The following is a 19,740-nucleotide window of genomic DNA, read 5'->3' as shown; positions in this document are numbered from 1 at the left end:
AGAAAAGGAGAAAAGCAAAATAACAAAAACAAATACATTAAAAAAAGCATTAAAAAACAATAAAAACGATACAGAATTTCAGTACAAGGTGATAGGATATTAACATGGTTGTTACATTACATAATGTTATCTTCAAAGTGGTTGCTCAGATAACCAGATATAGGCATGTAAGACTGATCAAACAATTACACATTAACTGTTCTTTTCAATAAACCAATAGAAGTTAATAGTATAATTATCTTAGCTATCTTGTGTGTGTATGTATATACATATATATTTTCCTCTTCCCTCCTTCTTTTTCCTCTCCCCTCCTTCATCCTAATTGCTCCTTCCTATTTGATCAATTTCTTTCGCTTTAACAATATCTACTGTACCCTTCAGATTTTTACTCTTTCAGGTTCTTATAGAAGGGAGGCAATATGATAATTACACAAGTGAGTCTGATTTATTGCACTTATGAGTATGGTCCCTAGTTGCACCCATTTACTTATAAAAACCTCTAGTTTATCTTTCTTTATGGCTGAGTAATACTCCATTGTATAAAAATACCATAAAAACATGAGAAATTATTTTTGATTTTTTTTTCCCTAGAGCTTCATTCATCTGATTTGTTACTTCTTCTGTTACCCTTTCAGAGAGTTCAGGTGGGTGGCTTTCGATTTGTTCCACCTCACTGCCCCCTGGGTTTGCCTTGGGCAAGTTGGAGGTCTGGGGTTGCATCTTGCTTCTGTGTCTTTTCATTTGCTGTTTTTTAAACTTATTTTCTGCCTTGATGTTTGTAAATTGCTTATGGTACGTAGCTGTATTACTAGCATCAAGAACTGCTTAGGAAATGACTGTTTTTCAAAGATGTCTTCTAGGTGTAGCTGGATTTTGGATTTTTGAGTCTGTCACAAGAGCCTACCTCTTCAATTTATTAGGGATGAAAAGTTACTGCCCATTTGGCTTTGTCCCTGCCTCTTTGGTACTGGACAAAAGTATTACAGTACTGTTTATGACTTGCAGACAATCTCGGTCTTGGCATACAAGGAAGAATATCTGATCAGAACAATCATGTCACCTAGGCCACTTAGTAATAACAATAGGACCTAGCCCAGGCTAGAAAATGACAAACTGTGGTAACTATTAATTTGCTACCTTTAACCATAATAACCAGCTTTGTTCTGTGAAGATTTATAGTTATATCACAAAATCCAAAATAAACCAGAAAATATACAGTAGGTATACCCTCAATTGAGCAATTTTACCCTCTGTTGAGAAATTTTAAAGGGATATCAGAAAAAATAGAAAAATAAAGAAAAGAAAGATTAGAAGCAAAGTTGAAGGACAAAAGATTACCTGAGCTTTTGGAGACTGTGAAGAAGACAAGAAGGAAACAAACAAGAAAGAAACAAAAACAAGAAGTAAACACAATTAAAACCTAAAAACAATGTTCACACTCATGAGAAAACAAGAATATCCAATCAAAAATTTAAGAAAAAAAAAGAGAGAGAGATTTCTCTGTGATTTCAAGCCTGTGGTTAGCTTCTGAGGTCTACAGTTTTGTGGTAGTGTCCACTTCAGGGCACGTCTCTGCTGTTACTGGTACACAAAGGAGACAGACAGAGCCCAGATCTGTATTGTATGATCCCAGCAAGCCTGCAGTAGAATTAGGGCAGTGTGCTATACAATCCCAACAAGCCTGCAGTAGGAATAGGGTGGAATACTGCTTCAACTCCGCAGAAGTTCAGGCTGATCCTGGCCTCTGGCTGTGGGCCTGTGATCCCAAGTTGTTTAATTCACAACACTATGGGTGTTTCTTGGTGGCTTGATCTCAGCTCCCCAAGCCTGGGCATCTCCCAGGGCTGTGCCTCACCTAGACACTGACGGCCCCAAGATGGAGCCAACTCACAGCTGCTTCAAGTCCCAGGTTCAGCTGGCCTCACCTCAAAATGTCATCCAGTCAGTAACCCTCTCCTGGGGACTTTTGGAAAGGAGTCACTCACCAGCTGCTGCAGCCCACCACATCCATTGATCTGCTCCACTGATGTATTTCTCTGTAGAGGCCTCTGGGGCCCCCCGCCATCACTGCACCTCTGTGGGCTTGAGTCTCCTCTCTTGTGCCATGATCCAGGACTCAGACAGAATGCAGTTTCCCAATGAACCAAGAGTCAGGGAGAAAGCAGTTTGCCACCTCCTTCTGCTACCTCAAGGTCCGTCACCTCATACTGTCTGTGGGCTCCAATCCTCCCTCCAGAAATTTCTCCTCCTCCTTGTCTTCTCCAAGTTGCTATATTCCAGCACCTGGTCTCCCTCTCAGAGAGACTGATTTGCCACTGCTCACCTCTCCACCATCTTGTCGGATCTGGGTTGGTTTTGATGAACTGATTTTTCTCCTCAATACGGATCATGTTGTCATGCTTCTTTGTGTGCCTGGTAACTTTTGATTGGATGCCAGACATCGTGACTTTTACTTTGTTGGGTACTGGATAGTCTTGCACTTTTCAAATATGTCTGAGCTTTGATCTGCAATATGAATTATTAAAAACAGTTTGGTCTGTTTGAGGCTTGCTGTTAGAGCTTTGGTAGGTAGGGTCAATTGATCTTTGTTTTGGTCTGATTCTCTTCATACTGAGCTAACACTATTCAAAGTACTTTGCCTAAATCCCTATGCACTGGGACTGATGAAAATGGAGGTCTTCCAGGTTCTGTGTGAGCTCTGGGCGTCATTCTCTCTAGACATTTAGGGCAGCTTTTCCCCATGTACACTAGTGCAGATGAAGACGGGCCTGCTCTGCCAATCTTCTGACCCTCCTCTCCCTGTGCAGGGCCCTCCTCTGACTTCTCGCTGCACACCCTAGCCACTTTGGTCTCCCCAGACTACCACCTCCAGTACCTCAAGTTGAGGAGGCCATCCTGTTCCCTGCCCCCTGTACCAGAAACTGGAAACTGTCCTGGCAGCTGGCTGTGGCAGTCCAAGCTGGCCTTGTTGGTGTCCCATCTCTCAATGACTACGACTCTGTACTGCTGCTGTGTGATGTCTGATAGCTGTGATTTTGTGTATTTTTCCAATTTTCAATTTGTTTGAGGCAGAAGGTGAACCCAGATCTGGCTGCACCATTTAGCTGCAAGCATCAGTGTCAATCCTGTCACCTTCAGGACCTTGGGTTTCCCTATACATGGAGGGGAGACCCTGGGTAGAGTCTGAGGTGGCCTGTCTTGCTTATATGGTGGAAGAATTGAAGGAACAAAATGTGAAGAGATGAGCTGCAGTCTAAAATGCCTTGTAATGTACCTGTTCAGTTTGCTGACTGTTGCTGCCCTGTGAGATGTGCCCTTGGGATAGCGCAGGACAGGCTTCATTTGAAGGAGGTGCCAGAAATGAGAACCGACAGTGAACAAGCAGAAGCCACGGGCCCCACCTTGAGGAATTAGGGGCAGGATGTACAGCTTCCTCAAATGCAAAGATGTCTTCTCTTTGTGGCAAATGTCAGTCTGTGGAAACCCCATGCTTGCAGAACAGGAGGAACAAAGCAGAGGCGACACCAGCTTGAATGGGCTCCACATCCTCCACCTGCTCCTAAAGCTCTCCTGAACTCGGAGATCCCTCCCATGATCCCTAGATGACCAGGGCAATCCTCTGTGTGGTCCCAACAAGACTGGCTCCTCCAAGTCAGTGTGGGGCAGGGATGTAGCACTCTGAGCCATCCTGAAGCCCACTAGTGCATCTGCAGGGCTTCGGCAGGGCACCCAGGCACTGCCATGCCCTCAGGACACACTGTCACTCAACAGTGTCCTGAGGCCTCATCCTCTGCCCTCCTTCCAGGCCACCAAAGGGAGGTAGGGTAGATAAAAGGAAGGACACCATGAGCCTGACCACCCCTGCACTGGTACCTTGAATACATGCAAGCAACCTCAGACTCTCACACGAAGACCGTTCTCCATTTCAGGATCTCCTCTTCTGTCTCCACATCCATGTTGGAGACATCACACATGCAGGCCCCTCAGGACTCTGCCTGCAGGAACCGACAGGATCACCCTTCCAGCATCCTGCCCCGCAAGTCTATGAGCAGCCAGGCTGCACTAGTGTTTGACGACCGCAAGATGTTCATGGAGAAGGCCTACAACTCAGGTGACTGCTATCCCTGAAGCTCAGCCATGAAAAGGCAAGGGATCTAGATCCCACCACATCCCTCCAAAAGAAAAAAGCCCAAGGGTGAGGGACCTTGAGAAGGCAAGGGTGTGGTGAACATAGGAAGCTTTCAGCAGAGAGCCCCACAGAACCCCCTGGGATTGTTCATGCCTCTTGAAACACCACCCATAGCTCAAAGCATGCCCATCTTCCACCCCCTTCCCACTCTCCTTCCATACCTCAGACCCTCTGCTGAGGACCCACCCTTCCTTGGAATGCTTTCCCCTTCACTCAAACACTAAGGAGTGCTGGATGACAGGATGCAGAGTGGATCAGAGAATGGACTAGTGGAGGGAGACAAGGATGGGTGAATTTATGAATGGGTAAGTGGATGGATTTAAGAGTGTCTAGGTCAGTGATGGAAAACCTTTCAGAGCTTTCAATGATACAAACGGTCTGGTGAAACACAAGTTTCTTAGGTTTGCCACCACTGTCTTAGGTGGATGAATGTGTAGATGAACACAAAAATGAACAAACAGGTGGATAAAGGGATTGACAGACAAACATATATGGATTAATGTATGAGAGGAAGGACAGATGGGTAGATGGATAGGTGGATGAAGGATAAATAGATGAATGAAAAGGTAAGTGGTTCAATGAATGGATGGAAATATGAATGGGCAACTAAGGCCAGGGCCATTCAGACAGTGAGGAGGTCCAGGACTTCCCACTGTGTCTAATTTTCCAGTCCTCATTTTCCATTTATTCCTTGCCATTCCCAGACCTATCCTTTCTTACCCATCCAGCACTTCTGCTACAGTGTGATGGCCCCCCATAGCCCACCCACCCTCATACCTTCTTGCCATCTTCAGCCATCTGCTTCAAGATGCTCCGGGACATAGGCAGCTCAGAACTTCCCTACCTGCAGTTCGTCATCAAGAGGGTCAGGATTATGGCTCAGAAGGTCCCCAACTTGGTGATGGAAACCATCCATGACTACTTCACAGACAACCCACAGGTGGAAGCTGATTGGACCTTTGGGGAGCAGAGGGGAGGGACTGGCCCCAAACTGGGCTCAAACCCTGGATCTATTATATAGAGCAGCTGCATAATTTAGAGCAAGTATCAATCCCCTTATATTCCAAGTGGGCCAGAGAGGGAGGGAGGAAAGCAGACCAGCATGCGTTGACCACACTCAGAACAGGCACAGGAGGTAGATATTATGATACTCACAGATGGGGAAACTAAGGCTTATGGAAGGAAAAGGATTTGCCTAATGTCACAGAGCCAGTAAGTGGCAGAGATGGATGGATGGATGGATGGAGAGATGGGTTTGGTGGGAAGAACATCTGCTTAAGTGCTAAAAAAATGAAATGAATGAACAGCTGATCTGACTTTGAAGATGGCATTTTTTAGATGCTATAGCAATTCCCTGAGGATAGGAAGACATTTTTGTTCTTTGTGATCCCTGAAGCATTGGTTTAAGGCCTGCACAGAGCAATATTTACTAAAGGTTATTGAGTGAATGGTCAAAAGCAGCTGCCTGTGATCTTTCCCTCCGGCCTTTTCACACATCCTCCCACCCACGCTGCCACAGACATGTGCCGCATGGTCCGACCCCACCATCCCAGTGTCCCTTCTGCCGCCCACAGATCTCCAGCCGGCACAAGTTCCGGCTCTTCCAGGTCCTGGAGAATGTCATCAAAGCCAGTGACTGCCTGGAGGAGCCCTGGAGGAAAAGCTTCATGCAGCTGGCCCTGGATAACATGACCAAATCTACGGTGGGCCCCCACCTCACCCCCACAAGACAGCCAGTCTCCTTGGGTTTGCAGGCAGCTGCCAAGGACTCCAAATGATGAGGGTGTGCCAGCCTTGTGGTCTGTCAGGCATTCTCTCTTCCTAGCACCCTGGCCACATGCCCTTTCAGAGGGACCCTTTCATGGACTCCCCAGAAGAGGCAGCTGAGACCCAAGAGGCAGTTTTAGTCTAAAGCTGCAGGGCCCCTCAGTGGAGGTAGAAGTCCATCTACAGCTCTTCCTCCTGCAGGAGGCCCTCCCTGAGGTGGGCCCAGGTGCCCCTGCCCACCACTGGCTTTATCATCCCTTTGCTGCTACTTATAGGCCAGCTCTGCAAAGCTGCCTGCCATCCTAACCCATTCCCCAGGCCATAATCCAGCCTTAGGCTCCCCAGGTTGGCCATGAACTGCTCCACACACCCGGACCCCTACCCCCAGCCAGGCCAGTAATCAGGTTGCTCGCTCTCCACAGGCTGGCCAGCAATCTCTGAGACTACCCATGGGGGGTTTGGGGCAAGTGGTTTCATTCAGACCTGCTGGCAGCCCCATGGTGGACTACTCAGTACTCACAGGATGACCAGAGAGGGGTGATGGTCACCTTGGCCCAGCACAAACCAAGTCTAAGTGTGACAAGGCTCATTTCACCTTCTGTGTTGTGTGAGTGATACGGAAGGCTAATGCCATGAAGTAAGGTGTTTAGTACCATCCTTCACCCAAAAACGAGCAACACAGCATGCCATGTAGGGCCATGAGGAGCCTGCAGGGTGGGGACAGACAGAGGAACAAGGGACTGTGCCTCTAAGACAGTAAGTGACATATCAATTCAACGCAGTGATTCAAAGTGCGTTGTAGGGAGAGTAGGGTGAAGGGATTTTAGACAACTTCACATTCAGATACCACTGAATTCAGGCAATTCTGCCATGTCTCTCTGCACCAACAGCCACCACAGGATGGAAAGGAGTAGCACTCTACATCAGAGCCAGAGCGAGGTACCAGTGCACTTGCTGAGAAAGGATGGGGCAGCCTGGCATAGGGCCAACCCCAAGCACAAGTGGTCCCTTCCTGCCAGAGCATGGCACTCAGGAGACAAGGCACCTGACAGGACCCAGCAAGTCTGGGGAACTGTCAGCGGGCTCTGCCCTACAGCAGCTGACATGCTGACTCCCCACGCAGGGAGAGCCCTAGGGCAAGAATAGCCTCTGGTCTTAAATGCATGGTGACAAAGAATGAAAGGATGAGATGTTGTCCTGAGCTGCCGGGAGCCAGGAAGAGGGGAAGTGATGTCAGATGGGGACTTTCAGACAGGTGTCTTGAGGATGGGAGACAGTGGGCCTTAGAAATGGACAAGGATCTGGATAGACGGGCGAGCAGGAATAGAGCCCCAGGCAGAGGCACAGCATGCCAAAGGTTTCAAAGCAGAAAGGAACCACAGGGAACTGTGCCTCTAAGACTACAGACATGGAAAGTAGTAAGTGGGCATTCCCCAGGGCCAATGAGAGGACACAAGCCAGACAGTTCCAGCAGGCCCTAAAACTGCTGGAGAATATGGAATGTGGAGAATCATGGATAGAGGGTCCCTCAGTCTCTATTTTCCATCCAAATAAATGGGTTGATCACAGCTGCCTGGCCTGACAAAGCAGATACACATTTGTGGAGACACTTAGCACTACAAAAGCCTGCTCTGATTTTTGGACACCTGCCCCCACCCCAGGAGCTGGAAGACACATACCAGGATGCAGCCAGCAATGTGCTGGTGGCCATCTGCAAGCACTCGTGGCAAGCGGTGGCACAGCACCTGGAGGCAGAGCTCCTGACCGGAATCTTCCCACACCGCAGCCTCTTCTATGTGATGGGCGTCCTGTCCTCCCGTGGTAGGTCCTACCCACCGGACAGGAACGGGGTGAAGGGGAGATCCCAGACCCACAGAGCACCGATGTCCACAGCAGTGATGTCACTGTATGTGATTCCCCACTAGAAAGTAACACCAGCCACTGTGCTACCACCAGCCTGACTAATGCACCTGCTCTCAGTAACCAGAACAGAGCCCAGCGAAGGCAGTGACCAACAGAGGCCATCAGAGAGGGCTTCCGGGATAAGCCAGTCCAGAACAATGGGGGTAGGGCTCACTTGGTAAAGGCCAGGAGGATCAGCAGGAGGAGGCCGGGAAGGTCTGCACTCTAAGGCCTGAGACCAGCAGGACCTGCTTAGCTTTGCCTTGCCGCCCTGCCTTGGAATTGGCAGGTTTAGAGCGGGGTCCTCGGCACCCAAAGCAGCCCCTCCCTCTAAGGTAGGATTCCTGAATGCATTCTCGACTCTCTGAGCATTCAGCATACAGGATCCTCCTGTACTTCCACTCCTCACACTTGCCTGGAAGGACCTCAAGGCACACAGAAGAAACAGCCTGCCTGAAGTCACACAGCAAGAGGGCAAGGCCATCATTCCAGCCCAACCGTCTGGATCCTGAACCCCATACTCCTGCTAACCAGGCCAGGCTGAGGCAGGACAGTGTCAGCCTGACTCAGCCAGTGTCTGAGGGAGGGGGAGAAGGGGTGCGGGGTCCACCCTTGGCTGTGCACATCAGAGATGGCCTTATAGCCCATCCCCCTCCTGCAGAGGAGCTTCTCAACAAGGAAGACAGGGCGCACTGGGAGGAACTGCTGGCCCAGGTAGGGACACCAGCAGGTGGGGCAGCAGCCAGCATGGGGATGCCTGCTGCAACCCAGAGGTGGAGGGAAGAGAGAAAAAAGAGGAAGGGGAGGAGGAAGCAGGGTGGCAGGGAGGACCCCCATTTTCCAGATGAACCAGCAGCATCCAGAATGAGGTGACCTGGTTACAGAAAGAGTTGGAGTTTGGGCCTTGGTCTCTAGATGCCTGACACAGAGAGGGGGCCGACACACACCACCCCTCCCACCCATCCTGGGAGGGGTAGGAAGGTTGCAAGGCCAGAGCTGAAGCCAGGGACGGAAGGAAGCAGGTCGGGGCAGACTGAGGATTCCACAGCCAAGAAACAGAGTCCTGTCTCTGACACACATGGGGATGAGGGGTTGATATTGCTGAGAGAAGGGTCATGGGGCCCTGGCAGACCTGGGTTCATATCCTGGGTCAGCCAACCACAGCATGTCCCTGGGGTGACCTCCTTTATCTCTCTGTGCCTTCATTTCCTCATCTGTCAAATGAGGATAAAAGTCCCTTGCCTGAATAGTTAGGAAAACAGTAGGCACTAATCCCCGGAAAGGGTCTGCACAGAGGGACACAGGAAGCCCTCGGGGAGGGGAAGTCACATCGTCATAGCAAAGCAACAGCAGTGTTGAGAGCAGCAGAATAGCAGGAACTGGGGACAAGTGACTGAAAGAGCAGAAGACCTGGGCAGCACACTTAACCAAACTGACACTCCTTTCCATGCAAACAGGACATTGTCAGGCCACACCACACGCTCGGTCCCAAGTTGCAATAAATTTAAAAGGACTAAAATCAGAGTACAATCTCTGATAAAAACATAAATTAGAGGTCAATATTAAAATATATCTGGAAAATCTCAAAGTTCCTAGAAATTAAACAACACACTGCTAAATAACCCTGCGTCAAAGAAGAACTCACTCAAGGGAAAATTAGGAAAGATTAGGAAAATTAGGAAAGATTCTGAATTGAATGTACTGAAAAATACAACAAGCAAACATTTGTAAGATACAACAAAAAGCAATGCTTAGAATGAAATTTGTATTGATGCCCACATTACAGAGGAAGGAAAGTATAAAAGCAATTATATAAACCTTTTTTTTTTTTTTTTTTTTTTGCCTTTTTGAGACAGGGTCTCACTATGCAGTTCAGGCTGATCTTGAACTCACTTTGTAGTTCAGGCTGGCCTCAAACTCACAACAATCCTCCTGCCTCAGCCTCCCAAGTGTTGGGATTACAGGCATGCACCACCACACCCGCCTAAATATCCATTTTAAAAAGCTACGTAAAGAGAGCAAATTTAACTCAAAATAAGCAGAAAGAAGGAAATAGCAAGTACTAGATCAGAAATCAAAGAACTAAAAAAAGGAGCAGCTAATGAAGAATGAATCAAACCAAAAGTAAATTCATCAAAAAATAAGTTGATAAACCTCTCATTTGTCAAAAGGAAAAAAAAAAAAACCACAAAATACCAATTTCAGGAAGGAATAAAGAGCACCATTACAAATCCTTTAGGCAGTAAAGGATAATAATGAAAGATGTTTTCAATAAATTGGGCAAATTATATGGAATAGAAAAATTTCCAGAAAAGCACAAATTACCAAACTGACAAGAGAAGAAACAGAAAATCTGAGTAGTCCTGTATCTACTAAAGAAATTGGAATAGTGATTAACACCTTTCTGTTACTGAACCAGGCTTGTGTTTTCCACCATTCAATGTGCCACACTCTGAAATGATGAGTTTTGTAAGAGAAAGTTTATTCACCAGGCAGCCATATATGAAGATGGAGACTAAGTCTGAACCTCCCCTCCTGAGGATAGGACTAGGGGCATATATGGGCTAACTCTGGGAAAAGATGAAGGGATTGGACTTAACAACCACTGCATTATCACCTCCATGTCACAGGGGTCATCTGTAGTCAATTACAGGCAAGTGATTGCAAGCAGGTGAAACCTAGAAGGTTTATTCAGGAACCAAGAGCAGGTGGCATATCCAGGATTTTCCTCAGCTTCATTCCTAGAAAACTCCCAGCCCAGACACTTCACGGGTGAATTCCATCAAATAGTTAAGGAAGAAAGACCACCACTTCTGCACAAATCTGTCAGGAAAATAGGAGAAAGGACATTTTTCAAGTCATTTTATAAAACCAGCACAGCTCTGTACCAAAACCAAGGACATTACAAGAAAACCACAGATCTACAGCTTTCATGTAGACTCAAAAACCTTTAGCAAAATATCAGCAATTGAGCAAAAGAATAATAGACCATGATCAAGCAGGGTTCATCAAGGGACACACAGCCAGTTTAGTACTTGAAAGGCAATAAATATAATTCAACACATTAACATAATAAAGTAGAAAATTATGAATATATTTCTGAAAACTATGAAGAAAAGTCAAAATGTAATACTTAGCTGGGGACAGTTTCAAACATTTGTAATCTCATCTACACAGAAGGCTGAAGTAGGAGTATCACAAGTTCATGGCCAGCCTGGGTAACTTAGCAATAACTACAAAATTTTTAAAAGATTTTTAAAACTTAAAATTAAAAATTATTTTAAAAATCTCTCTAACAAACTAGAGGTAGAAAGAAGCTGACCCAACCTGACAAGTACAGCTACACTTGCAGCTAACATGCCTCCTGATGAAAGATTAAATGTCTTCCCACTAAGATTGGAGACAAGGGTTTATTTCCTGTCAACCTTGAACACCCAGTCCAATTGGGGAAGAAGAGAAGAAAAGGCATTAGGATATAACTGCAAAAGTGAAACTGTCTTTGCAGACAGAATGACTGCACATAAAGAAAATATTACAGTCTTTAAAATACTAGAACTGATAATCACCAATAGTCAAATTTAGCAAGATCTCAGGACACAAGATAAATATTTAAAAAATCAATTGAATAACTATGTACTAGCAATAAACAACTGGAAAATCACTTTTTTAAATGACCCAGTATCATGAAAGATATAAAAGACTCAAAGAAAGATAAATGCCACAAAATATATGCAGTCTTGACAAAGTATTGCAGAGATATCTGAACATATGTGATGTTCTTGCACAAGAAAATTCAAAACTGTTAAGATGTTAACTCTTACAAAATTGATTTACAAATTGAATATATCACAACCAAAGTCCTAGAAGACTGAATTTTACGTGAAAATTTCAATAGACCTAAAATAGTAAAAGAAAAGAAATAGTGAAAAGGAAGAGGAATAGTCATAAGAACCCCATTGCTTTGTTTTCAAGACTTAGTGAAAGACTAAGTAAAATAATATAGTAAAAGATTGTTAACTATAAGGTACAGTAAACAGGAAGATGAGTCATCACTGAGACTCAGTACTCAACACCCATACATTAAATGAGGTTTATTTTGGTTCATATTTTCAGTCCATAGTCACATGGCTCCAGGCAGGAAGGGCATGGTTGAAGGGTCTGGCGGAAAAAAGTTGCTCAGACCATGGCAGTCAGGAAGCAGAAAAAGAAGCAAGGAGCTGGGAAGGGAGATCCAGCCTCCAAGGTCATTACAAAATCATGGATCAGAACTTTCAGAATCCTGTTTTTTGAAAAGATGTTTCATTCACTTGATCTCTCTTCACTGATTAAGAAGCATTAATACAGCATCCACCGTGTGCTGGCCATGATGCTGGTGCTGGAGACAAAGTGCAAACAAAACAGATCAAGTACTGCCTCCTAGCACCCACCCAGCAGAGGGGCTACCTTCAGCCAACACAGCATCTGCCATATGAGACCCTGTTCTGTGCTGAAGACACAGCCAGGTCTCCTTTCTGTAATCTCCTAGGCCCCTAATTTCCCTACCTCACCTGAACACATCTGGGTTGCCCTTGAGGAATGTTTTCCTTGTCCCTGAGGGCCATCAAACAAATAAGAGAGCTGGGTTCTAGAGACCAAGAGGAGAGGACAAAAGGGTGATAGAGTAGGGCCTGGGGTGTCTGGGAGTAGACTGGCGGAGGGCAGAGGAAAGAGATGGCTCCAGGCCTTCCCACCCTCGTCTGCTAACAGATCATCGTCAAGTCAGTCAAGTTCCTGAACGCGGACCTGTGGTCCAAGGAGTTGCTGGAGGCACTCACCAAGCCCAGCCAGACCGAGCAGGACCATCTCCCAGAAAAGGTGGGCCCTGCTACCCCAGGTCGCGCACCTAGGATTCTATCCACAGGGTGCCCGGGGCCTTAGTGAGAAGTTGGTGGGTCTGTCAGGAACAGGATCTGGGCCTGGGCAGCAGACTCCAAACCACAGTCTGCTGTGCCACCAGCTGGGGGCGGGGGGGTGGTGCTGCAGGGCCCAGGAGCCTGAGGGAGCACATGGGTCCAGCTAAGTACAGGACACTGACCTCACCACCAGGCTTTCCTGTTCACCTACTATGGGCTGATCTTGCAAGCGGCAGACAACAGCACCACAGTCAGGACGCACCTGCAAGCCCTCCTGGAAACGTCCCACCAGTGGCCCAAGCAGAGGGAGGTGAGAACTTCGTCCCCCTTGGTCCCCACAACTGCCTGGCCCTGACCACAGGCTTAGCCTGATCCTGGTCCCAACCTGAGCCTTGCCCCAGTCCCAGATTAAGCCCTGATCTCACTCACAGCCTGGGTCCTTCTGCACTACCACACATCCCTTCACTCCTACCCTGGCACAGGTCTGTTCAGAGCTGGCTCATGGACAACCAGCCCCCAGGACTCCCACTCTGCCTCCTGCCTCCCCATTCTGCCCACCAGCCCCCATAAGAGACACCCCCCTTGGGCTAGGCACAGAGTTGCATGTCCTAAAGAGCTTGCAGATGGGAGATGGGTGTCCTGTGATCTTGGATGAGAACCCTACCCTTTGTGAGGGGCCAAGTCCAGTCCTGTGGTTTCAGGGTCCCCTCCTCAGTGGCACTGGGCCATCTCCAACAGGGAATCGCGCTCACCATGGGGCTGGCTGCAACCCACCATTTGGATGACGTCTGGGCCGTACTGGACCAGTTTGGCCGGAGCCGGCCCGTCAAGTGGACTCTCCACAGCCCCATCCCAAAGGTACCAGAGCTGCCAGGCTGGGGGTCAAGAGCATGGCCTTGGAGCCATAGATTCTGATTCCAGTCCCACCTGTGCCTCCACCTGCAGTGTGAGACCCCGTACTTCAGTTTATTTCTTCTAAGCAGGATTTGTCTTACCTGGCCTATTGGGGACAGAAATGGGCCATGGCCCCAGAAAGCCTGGCACATGACAATCCAGTTGTGCTGTTATGACCAATGTCAGGTTGTAGGTTGGCTTTGGGCACATGGCTCATCTGACACATGACACAGCCAGGGACCACCCTCCCTCTTTCTCTCTGTACCTCATGTGACTCCTACAGAACATGGGGCCTCCCCAGTTCCCTTCCAGACTGCTCCACTAACCTGCAGCCCAGCGACAGTCAGTGACTCCTGAGGTCTGCAGCTGGACCAAGCCCATGCCGCAGACCTTCCGAGGGTGCCTTGATGAGGGAGTGGTGCCATGATGGTCCTCAGGCCACATCTGTCCTTTATTCCCTAAGTCTTACCCATTGAGGAAGCACCATGTCTCTCTAGATAGAAGCACAAAGGCTTCCAGGCCCCTAGCAACCCCACGGGGTGCAATGCATAGGTGCTGTCCTGTCCAGCAGGGTGGGCTCCTGGCAGGAACTGTCACAGCAGTGGATCTGGAATCTTTCAATCCCAGAAGAGCCAAGCCTCTGTTCACAGCCCTGAGTGGCTCCCCGAAGCCCATTCCAGCCCCTCAAAGAGCCAACGCCACCTCCTGTTTTCCTGACGTAACCTGAGGCTCTCCTGGGATGCTGTCTCCAGCGCCCTGGTAGCACCCAGGGTACCTCCTTTCCCACTCCCCACAAGGAGGGCCCCAGTGGGGCCTGACATCCCCTATCTGACCGCTCCCCAGGGCCAGAGCTGGGAAGACCTGCAGTGGAAATGGGCAAGCAGCACCATCCTTCTCTCCTATGGTCAGATGGCAGCCAGGGCCAAGACCCGCATCCTTCCATGGGTGGACAACATCTTATCCAGGATGATCTTCTACTTCCGCTACAGCTCCTGGGTATGGTGGGCCACTGTTCCCAAACCCACACTGGCTCAGGACAGAGTTAGGACTCCAGGCCTAACTGGTAGAGAGATCTAGACAGAGAGATCTAGACCCAGGGCAGGCAGCCCACCTACTGCTGTCCCCTAGAACCCCAAGGAGACAGACCCAGCTTATTGTTTGATTCCAAGCTCCTCCTCCACGGTCTTCCAAATGTGCTGGAGCTTTCACGAGAACCCATCCCCACTGCATAAAGCAAACCCCAGGCTTTCACTTTTGGGGTGGAGCTGGGGCACTGAGAGGACAGGGGGGCATCTGTGTGACTCTGCACCTGTTCCTCCAACTTGGGGAGCAGTGAGGGGCAGGAAGCAGCTGCTGCTTAGTGGCTGTCTCACTGAGACTTTCACAGACATCTCCCGGGTGTTTGAACATTGTCACCTCATTCACACTTTTAAAAACATCTCATTGATAAAGAATCCAGCTGGCAGAGTCTGCTGTGCTTTTCAGCCACTACCCTGCAGCCTGTAGCCTCACCATTTCCACCTGGCTTCTTGCCCTCTCCCTCTCATTCCTGGCTTCTCAGTCTGTCCTAACCCCTTTGTCTCCTGTTCAGGATGAGACCCTCAAGCAGAGCTTCCTCTCAGCCAGCATGATGCTGGTGGGGGCTATCAGCCGAAGCGAGGGTGCCCACAGCTACGAGTTCTCCCAGACCTCCCAGCTCCTTGACTGTCTGATAGTGAGTGCCTGACCCCCTCTCGGACCAGCACCTTCCTGGGCAAGAAGGGCCTCCTCCCTCAGACTAGCATCTGTCTGGGAGCCACCCACTGCAGAAGGTGTAGGGTGGGTTCCAGAGTATGTCCACTCCTCAATAAGCATTTGCACCTGGAGACACTCCATGTCCCTGGCCACTTAGTGCTTAATGGGCCCCTAGTTGGCCAGTACATCCTCATAGGCAATGCCATAGAGGCCTACAAAGGCCAGCACTGTCTGTTCTGCACATGTTGACCTGGGCCCCAGACCAAGTTAAGGATTTGAACTTCAGGGAACCTCCAGGTAGTGGAGTCATTCAAGAGTCGTGGGAAGTAGTGATGAGAGCACTAATAAGACAGACTGTCCCCTCCCCAGTGGAGCTTCAACTTGAAGATTCCAACCTCACTTCACATGCAACATGCATGTAAGGCCATCCTACTTGTGCTCTGATGAGCTCAGAACAATCTGGAGGCTTGCCCACCTCATGCAACTGGCCAGCAGGTTGGGGACTCAGGTCTGCCATGTATGACTGCAGAAATCATGCTCTGGATCTCTAAGCAGGGTCCAGATCCATAGAGGGGTCTGTGGGTCCTGGGGCTGCCAGGCATTGAGGTCTTGAGATGTGGGTGAGACCCAGCATCAGAGTTGAATGGGCCAGACCTGAGTGGCTCAACCTCATGGGGGATTTGCAGGTTCTAATGGAGAAGGAGTCCCCAAGCGCACTGTGTACCTCCAGCCGCCAGCAAGTCATCCACATCGCATCCAAGCTCTGGTAGGGCTCCAGCCCATGCAGGGCCTTCTACCAGGTGGCTGGGCAGGTGGGGTACAGTGTAGCAGGGAACAGTGACACAAGCTTGTAATCCCAGTGGTGCGGGAGGCTGAGGCAGAGGGACAGCAAATTCAAGCTCTAACCTTAGTGATTTAGACACTATGTCAAAATAGAAAAGATTGAGGGATGTAGCTCAGTGGTGGAGAGTTTGCCTAGCATGCTAGGTTCAATTTCCAGCACCAAACACAGAAGTCAAGGCCTCACTGGCCCAGGGCTTGGGGTCGGATCCAGCACAAGCAGAATGGGTTTGAGGTGGGAGGCCCACGAAGGCTCAAACATCTGATGTGGACACAACCCCTCCCCAGGGAGACCTGACACCTCAGATGCTCAGAGGGAGAGCAGCCGTTCACAGCAAGACCCCAGCACAGGCAGGCTATGGGGGTAGGGAGGGGGTCCACAAAGTGAAACTGACTCTAGCCCCCATCCACCCCAAGGAAAGGAAGGGAGGTTAGAGTGCAGGGGCTCAGGGGCCCCTGGGCCAAGGAGCAGGCCCTGAATCAGCCCTCCACCTGAAGATGGTGAGGGGGACCAGGTGAGGCTGCCAGAAAGTGGAGGCCCAGTGAGTTCAGAGTTGCCTGTACCTGGTTGCAGAGGGTCAGGCAGGGAGTGGGCAGCCCACAGGCCTGGGCGGGATGGCTGGCAGAGCGGGCAGGCACCCATCCCAAGACTGGGTCAAGCCACCTCCACCCAAAGCTTAACCTTTCCCAACCTCATCTGCTAATTCACGCATTGCACACACAGCTACTGAACACCTACCATGTTGCAGGTCCCCTGGGCTCTGTGACCCAGCTGTGAGCCAGCAGGGAACAGCCTACTCCCTGAGAGCTGACTCTTAGGGTCCAGACCACACATATCAGGGCTGATGAAGACACTTTAGGAACCCACAGTGGGCAGGCAAGACAGGGAGGAAATGCAAAACCCTCAGGAGCTGAGGACCACATAAGACCCAAGCTCGGGTCAATGGAACTGATGGGCTATTAACTGAATATCGATTGAATACCCCCAATGAGCCCCATGCCCTACTAAGCTCCAAGACACAGCTGGAGGCTGAGACAGCCTGGCCTGAAAGAGGACTTTTGAACAAAGTCCTGAAAAGGCAAGAGAGTAAATCCTGTATGTACTTGGCTAAATAGTTAACCTATGCAAAGGCCCTGTGGCTGGCATACACCTTGGTTGCCAGAGGACCAGCAAGGGAGCCAATGAGGTAGATACGTGCACAGGTCTCTGTAGAAGGCAAAAATCTCTAAGGTTTGCAGTGTTGGAAGCAGATGCCATGGGATGCCCTGGTCCCTGCTGCTCCGGGCTTTCTGACAGCCCCTTCCGTTCCCCACCCTCAGCTCCTGCCCTCTCTTCCCAACAGTGAGCTGAGGCCACCCATAGACAAAGACAGGAAGTCGCGGCTCCTGTCTACCTGCTTCTGCAGCGTGTTTGCCTTGCCCCTGATGGACACCCTGGAGAGACATACCTGCCTCTTTCTGGAGCCACCCAATATACAGGTGCAGTCCCCCTAGGCACGCAGTACCAGAGGCCACCTTCTGCTAACATCTGGGAAGGGGAAGCCTGCAGGAAGGGCCCCTGGCCACCCCACAGGCAGGGCGGGGGTCCTGAACAGTTTGCTAACTATCCTGGGCCTCTATTTGCCCACCTGAGAAGTGGGGAGGGGCTAACAGAGCCGTAGTGCTGAGCCAGAGGGCTGAGATGGAGCCTGGGCATGCATGGCTGGTGAAGGGCACTCTGCAAACAGGGATGCACGCGGCCTACCTGCCAATCCTGAGCAGGGCCACCCAGCACCGACCACTCTGTCGGCCTTGACCAGTGGGCTGTGTGGCAGGATCAGGTTTGCATTTTCCTCTTAGTGCCTCAGCAGGCCAAGAGAGATGCACAGAGGAAGGGATGAGTTCCCCAACCTTGCAGGGATCCAAGAGTCCCGGGTCAGCCACTAAGTCCTGGGATACCTAGAGACAGTCACCTTTCCAGCAGTGTGACTCAGTCTCACTACACAGCTACCTAAACCACTGGTGCTCCTCGCAGGCCTCACCCAGCCCACCCTGCTGCGGAGGCTAGGCTGGAGGCAGGCCCTGTCCCCTTTTGCTCAGGCCCTGGTCCTGACGCCTGCCCTTGCCGTTGGCCACCACAAGGGGGCACACATGGCCCACAGGCATAGTCACTCCTGAGCATCCCCCACTATAAGCAGGTGGCTAACCAGTGTCTCTGTGGACTCTTCCTCGCAGCGACCAGAGGGCGAGGAAACCCGCTCAGAGGGATGAGGCTGGCTGGCGGGAGAGTCAGGGTTTGAATCCCACCCCAGGGCCCCAGGACATTGCTCCACCCACAAGGCTGGGTCCAGACTAAAACCTACAGCAGCCCTCTGGATGGCGTGGTGACACAGCAGGGTCCCCTGGGCTCAAGGAACACCACAGCTATAGCCCTCCAGAAGGGAAGTATCTGCCCCAAGCCCAAAGCCATGGACATCAGAGAGCCCATAACCAGGACAGTCCATGACCCTGTGGGTAGCACTGGGGCTGGGGGCCCAGGGCTGGGCTCCTGCTCAGTTCTATCCCATCTGGCACATGGTGCTGGCTTCCTGACATCCCCACAAAGGAACATGGCCTCCAGGAAGTGATTCTAATACTCCAGCGTTCCCAGCCAGCTAGTATCCAGAGGCTCATTGGCTCCCGGTGCCCCTATGGTGGGGAGAATTTCTGTGGCCCTTCCCTCTATGAATTGCCCAGCAAACAAAGCAGTTAAGCTATTGGGAATCTGGTGTGAGCCCCAGGAACCAGAGCCAGCTGCATAATTTGCCAGACCCAGTGCAAAATGAAAGCCAGGGCCTGCTTAAAACTTCCAGCCAGCAACAGCAGACCATCACAGCTAGCACAGGTCACGTACCAAAGGCGCCAGCCTGCTGGAAATGAGTTCTCCTGGTCACCAAAACCCTGTGCCCCTGGGTGGTCCTGGATAGCCTCCATGCCCAATCTCCATGTCTGTGGCAAGGCCCCTCCTGAGCCAGTGTGAATTCCCATGGCAGGAGCCTAACCTGGGGTGTGCAGGCAGTGAGAACCACCCAAGTGCTACGGCCCACTCTCCGCGTGCCTGCAGGCTTGGCTGACACCCCCCACTCCCACAGACCCTGTACAGCCAGACAGTGGAGGCGCTGGACCACATGCTACAGAGCTTCATTATGCAGAGCCCCACAGCCAGCGAGCTGCAATTCCTGCTGTTGGTACGTGCTGGCGGGGCACCCCGAGCCTGGGACAAGGGGTCCTCAGCCCTGGCCAGAGAGCCCAAAGAAGGTGTCCCAGAGGATGCAGGGCCTGCCCAGGACACTTGTGGATCACCGTGGTTTGTGGCAGCTGGAGGGTAGGGAGTGGCAGCCTGGGTGGAAGGAGTGTGCCCCCTCCAAAGAGATCTTCGCTAAAGCTGTGTCCCCAAGGCCTCACAGCCTGAGGCTTCCACACTCCCCTGTGCTCCAGAGGTCCCACCCTGACAGAAGGGAAGCCAGTCAATAGGCATTTATGACCCAGAGTCCCAGCCAGAGG

The 19,740-nt window shown here is 50.3% G+C and overlaps 1 protein-coding gene across 1 annotated transcript in view; it reads left to right on the top strand.

Annotated features, from left to right (window-relative positions):
* The window catches only part of Mroh5 (maestro heat-like repeat family member 5), a 60,573-nt gene that overhangs the window by 9,567 nt on the left and 31,266 nt on the right, over window positions 1-19,740 (top strand). Inside the window, exons 2-14 of the mRNA XM_013520004.1 lie at window positions 3,930-4,111; window positions 4,984-5,129; window positions 5,764-5,892; window positions 7,618-7,777; window positions 8,520-8,572; window positions 12,605-12,712; window positions 12,944-13,060; window positions 13,489-13,608; window positions 14,488-14,640; window positions 15,236-15,358; window positions 16,065-16,144; window positions 17,562-17,697; window positions 19,329-19,424. Of these exons, the coding sequence (XP_013375458.1) occupies window positions 3,930-4,111; window positions 4,984-5,129; window positions 5,764-5,892; window positions 7,618-7,777; window positions 8,520-8,572; window positions 12,605-12,712; window positions 12,944-13,060; window positions 13,489-13,608; window positions 14,488-14,640; window positions 15,236-15,358; window positions 16,065-16,144; window positions 17,562-17,697; window positions 19,329-19,424 (1,603 nt within the window). The remainder of the gene's footprint in view (window positions 1-3,929; window positions 4,112-4,983; window positions 5,130-5,763; window positions 5,893-7,617; window positions 7,778-8,519; window positions 8,573-12,604; window positions 12,713-12,943; window positions 13,061-13,488; window positions 13,609-14,487; window positions 14,641-15,235; window positions 15,359-16,064; window positions 16,145-17,561; window positions 17,698-19,328; window positions 19,425-19,740) is intronic.

The sequence above is a fragment of the Chinchilla lanigera genome, unplaced genomic scaffold (assembly GCF_000276665.1).
Source record: "Chinchilla lanigera isolate Chin_1 unplaced genomic scaffold, ChiLan1.0 scaffold00053, whole genome shotgun sequence".
Lineage (NCBI taxonomy): Eukaryota > Metazoa > Chordata > Mammalia > Rodentia > Chinchillidae > Chinchilla > Chinchilla lanigera.
The sequence above is the reverse complement of the archived record's forward strand: the minus strand, read 5'-3'. Positions and strand labels throughout refer to the sequence as shown.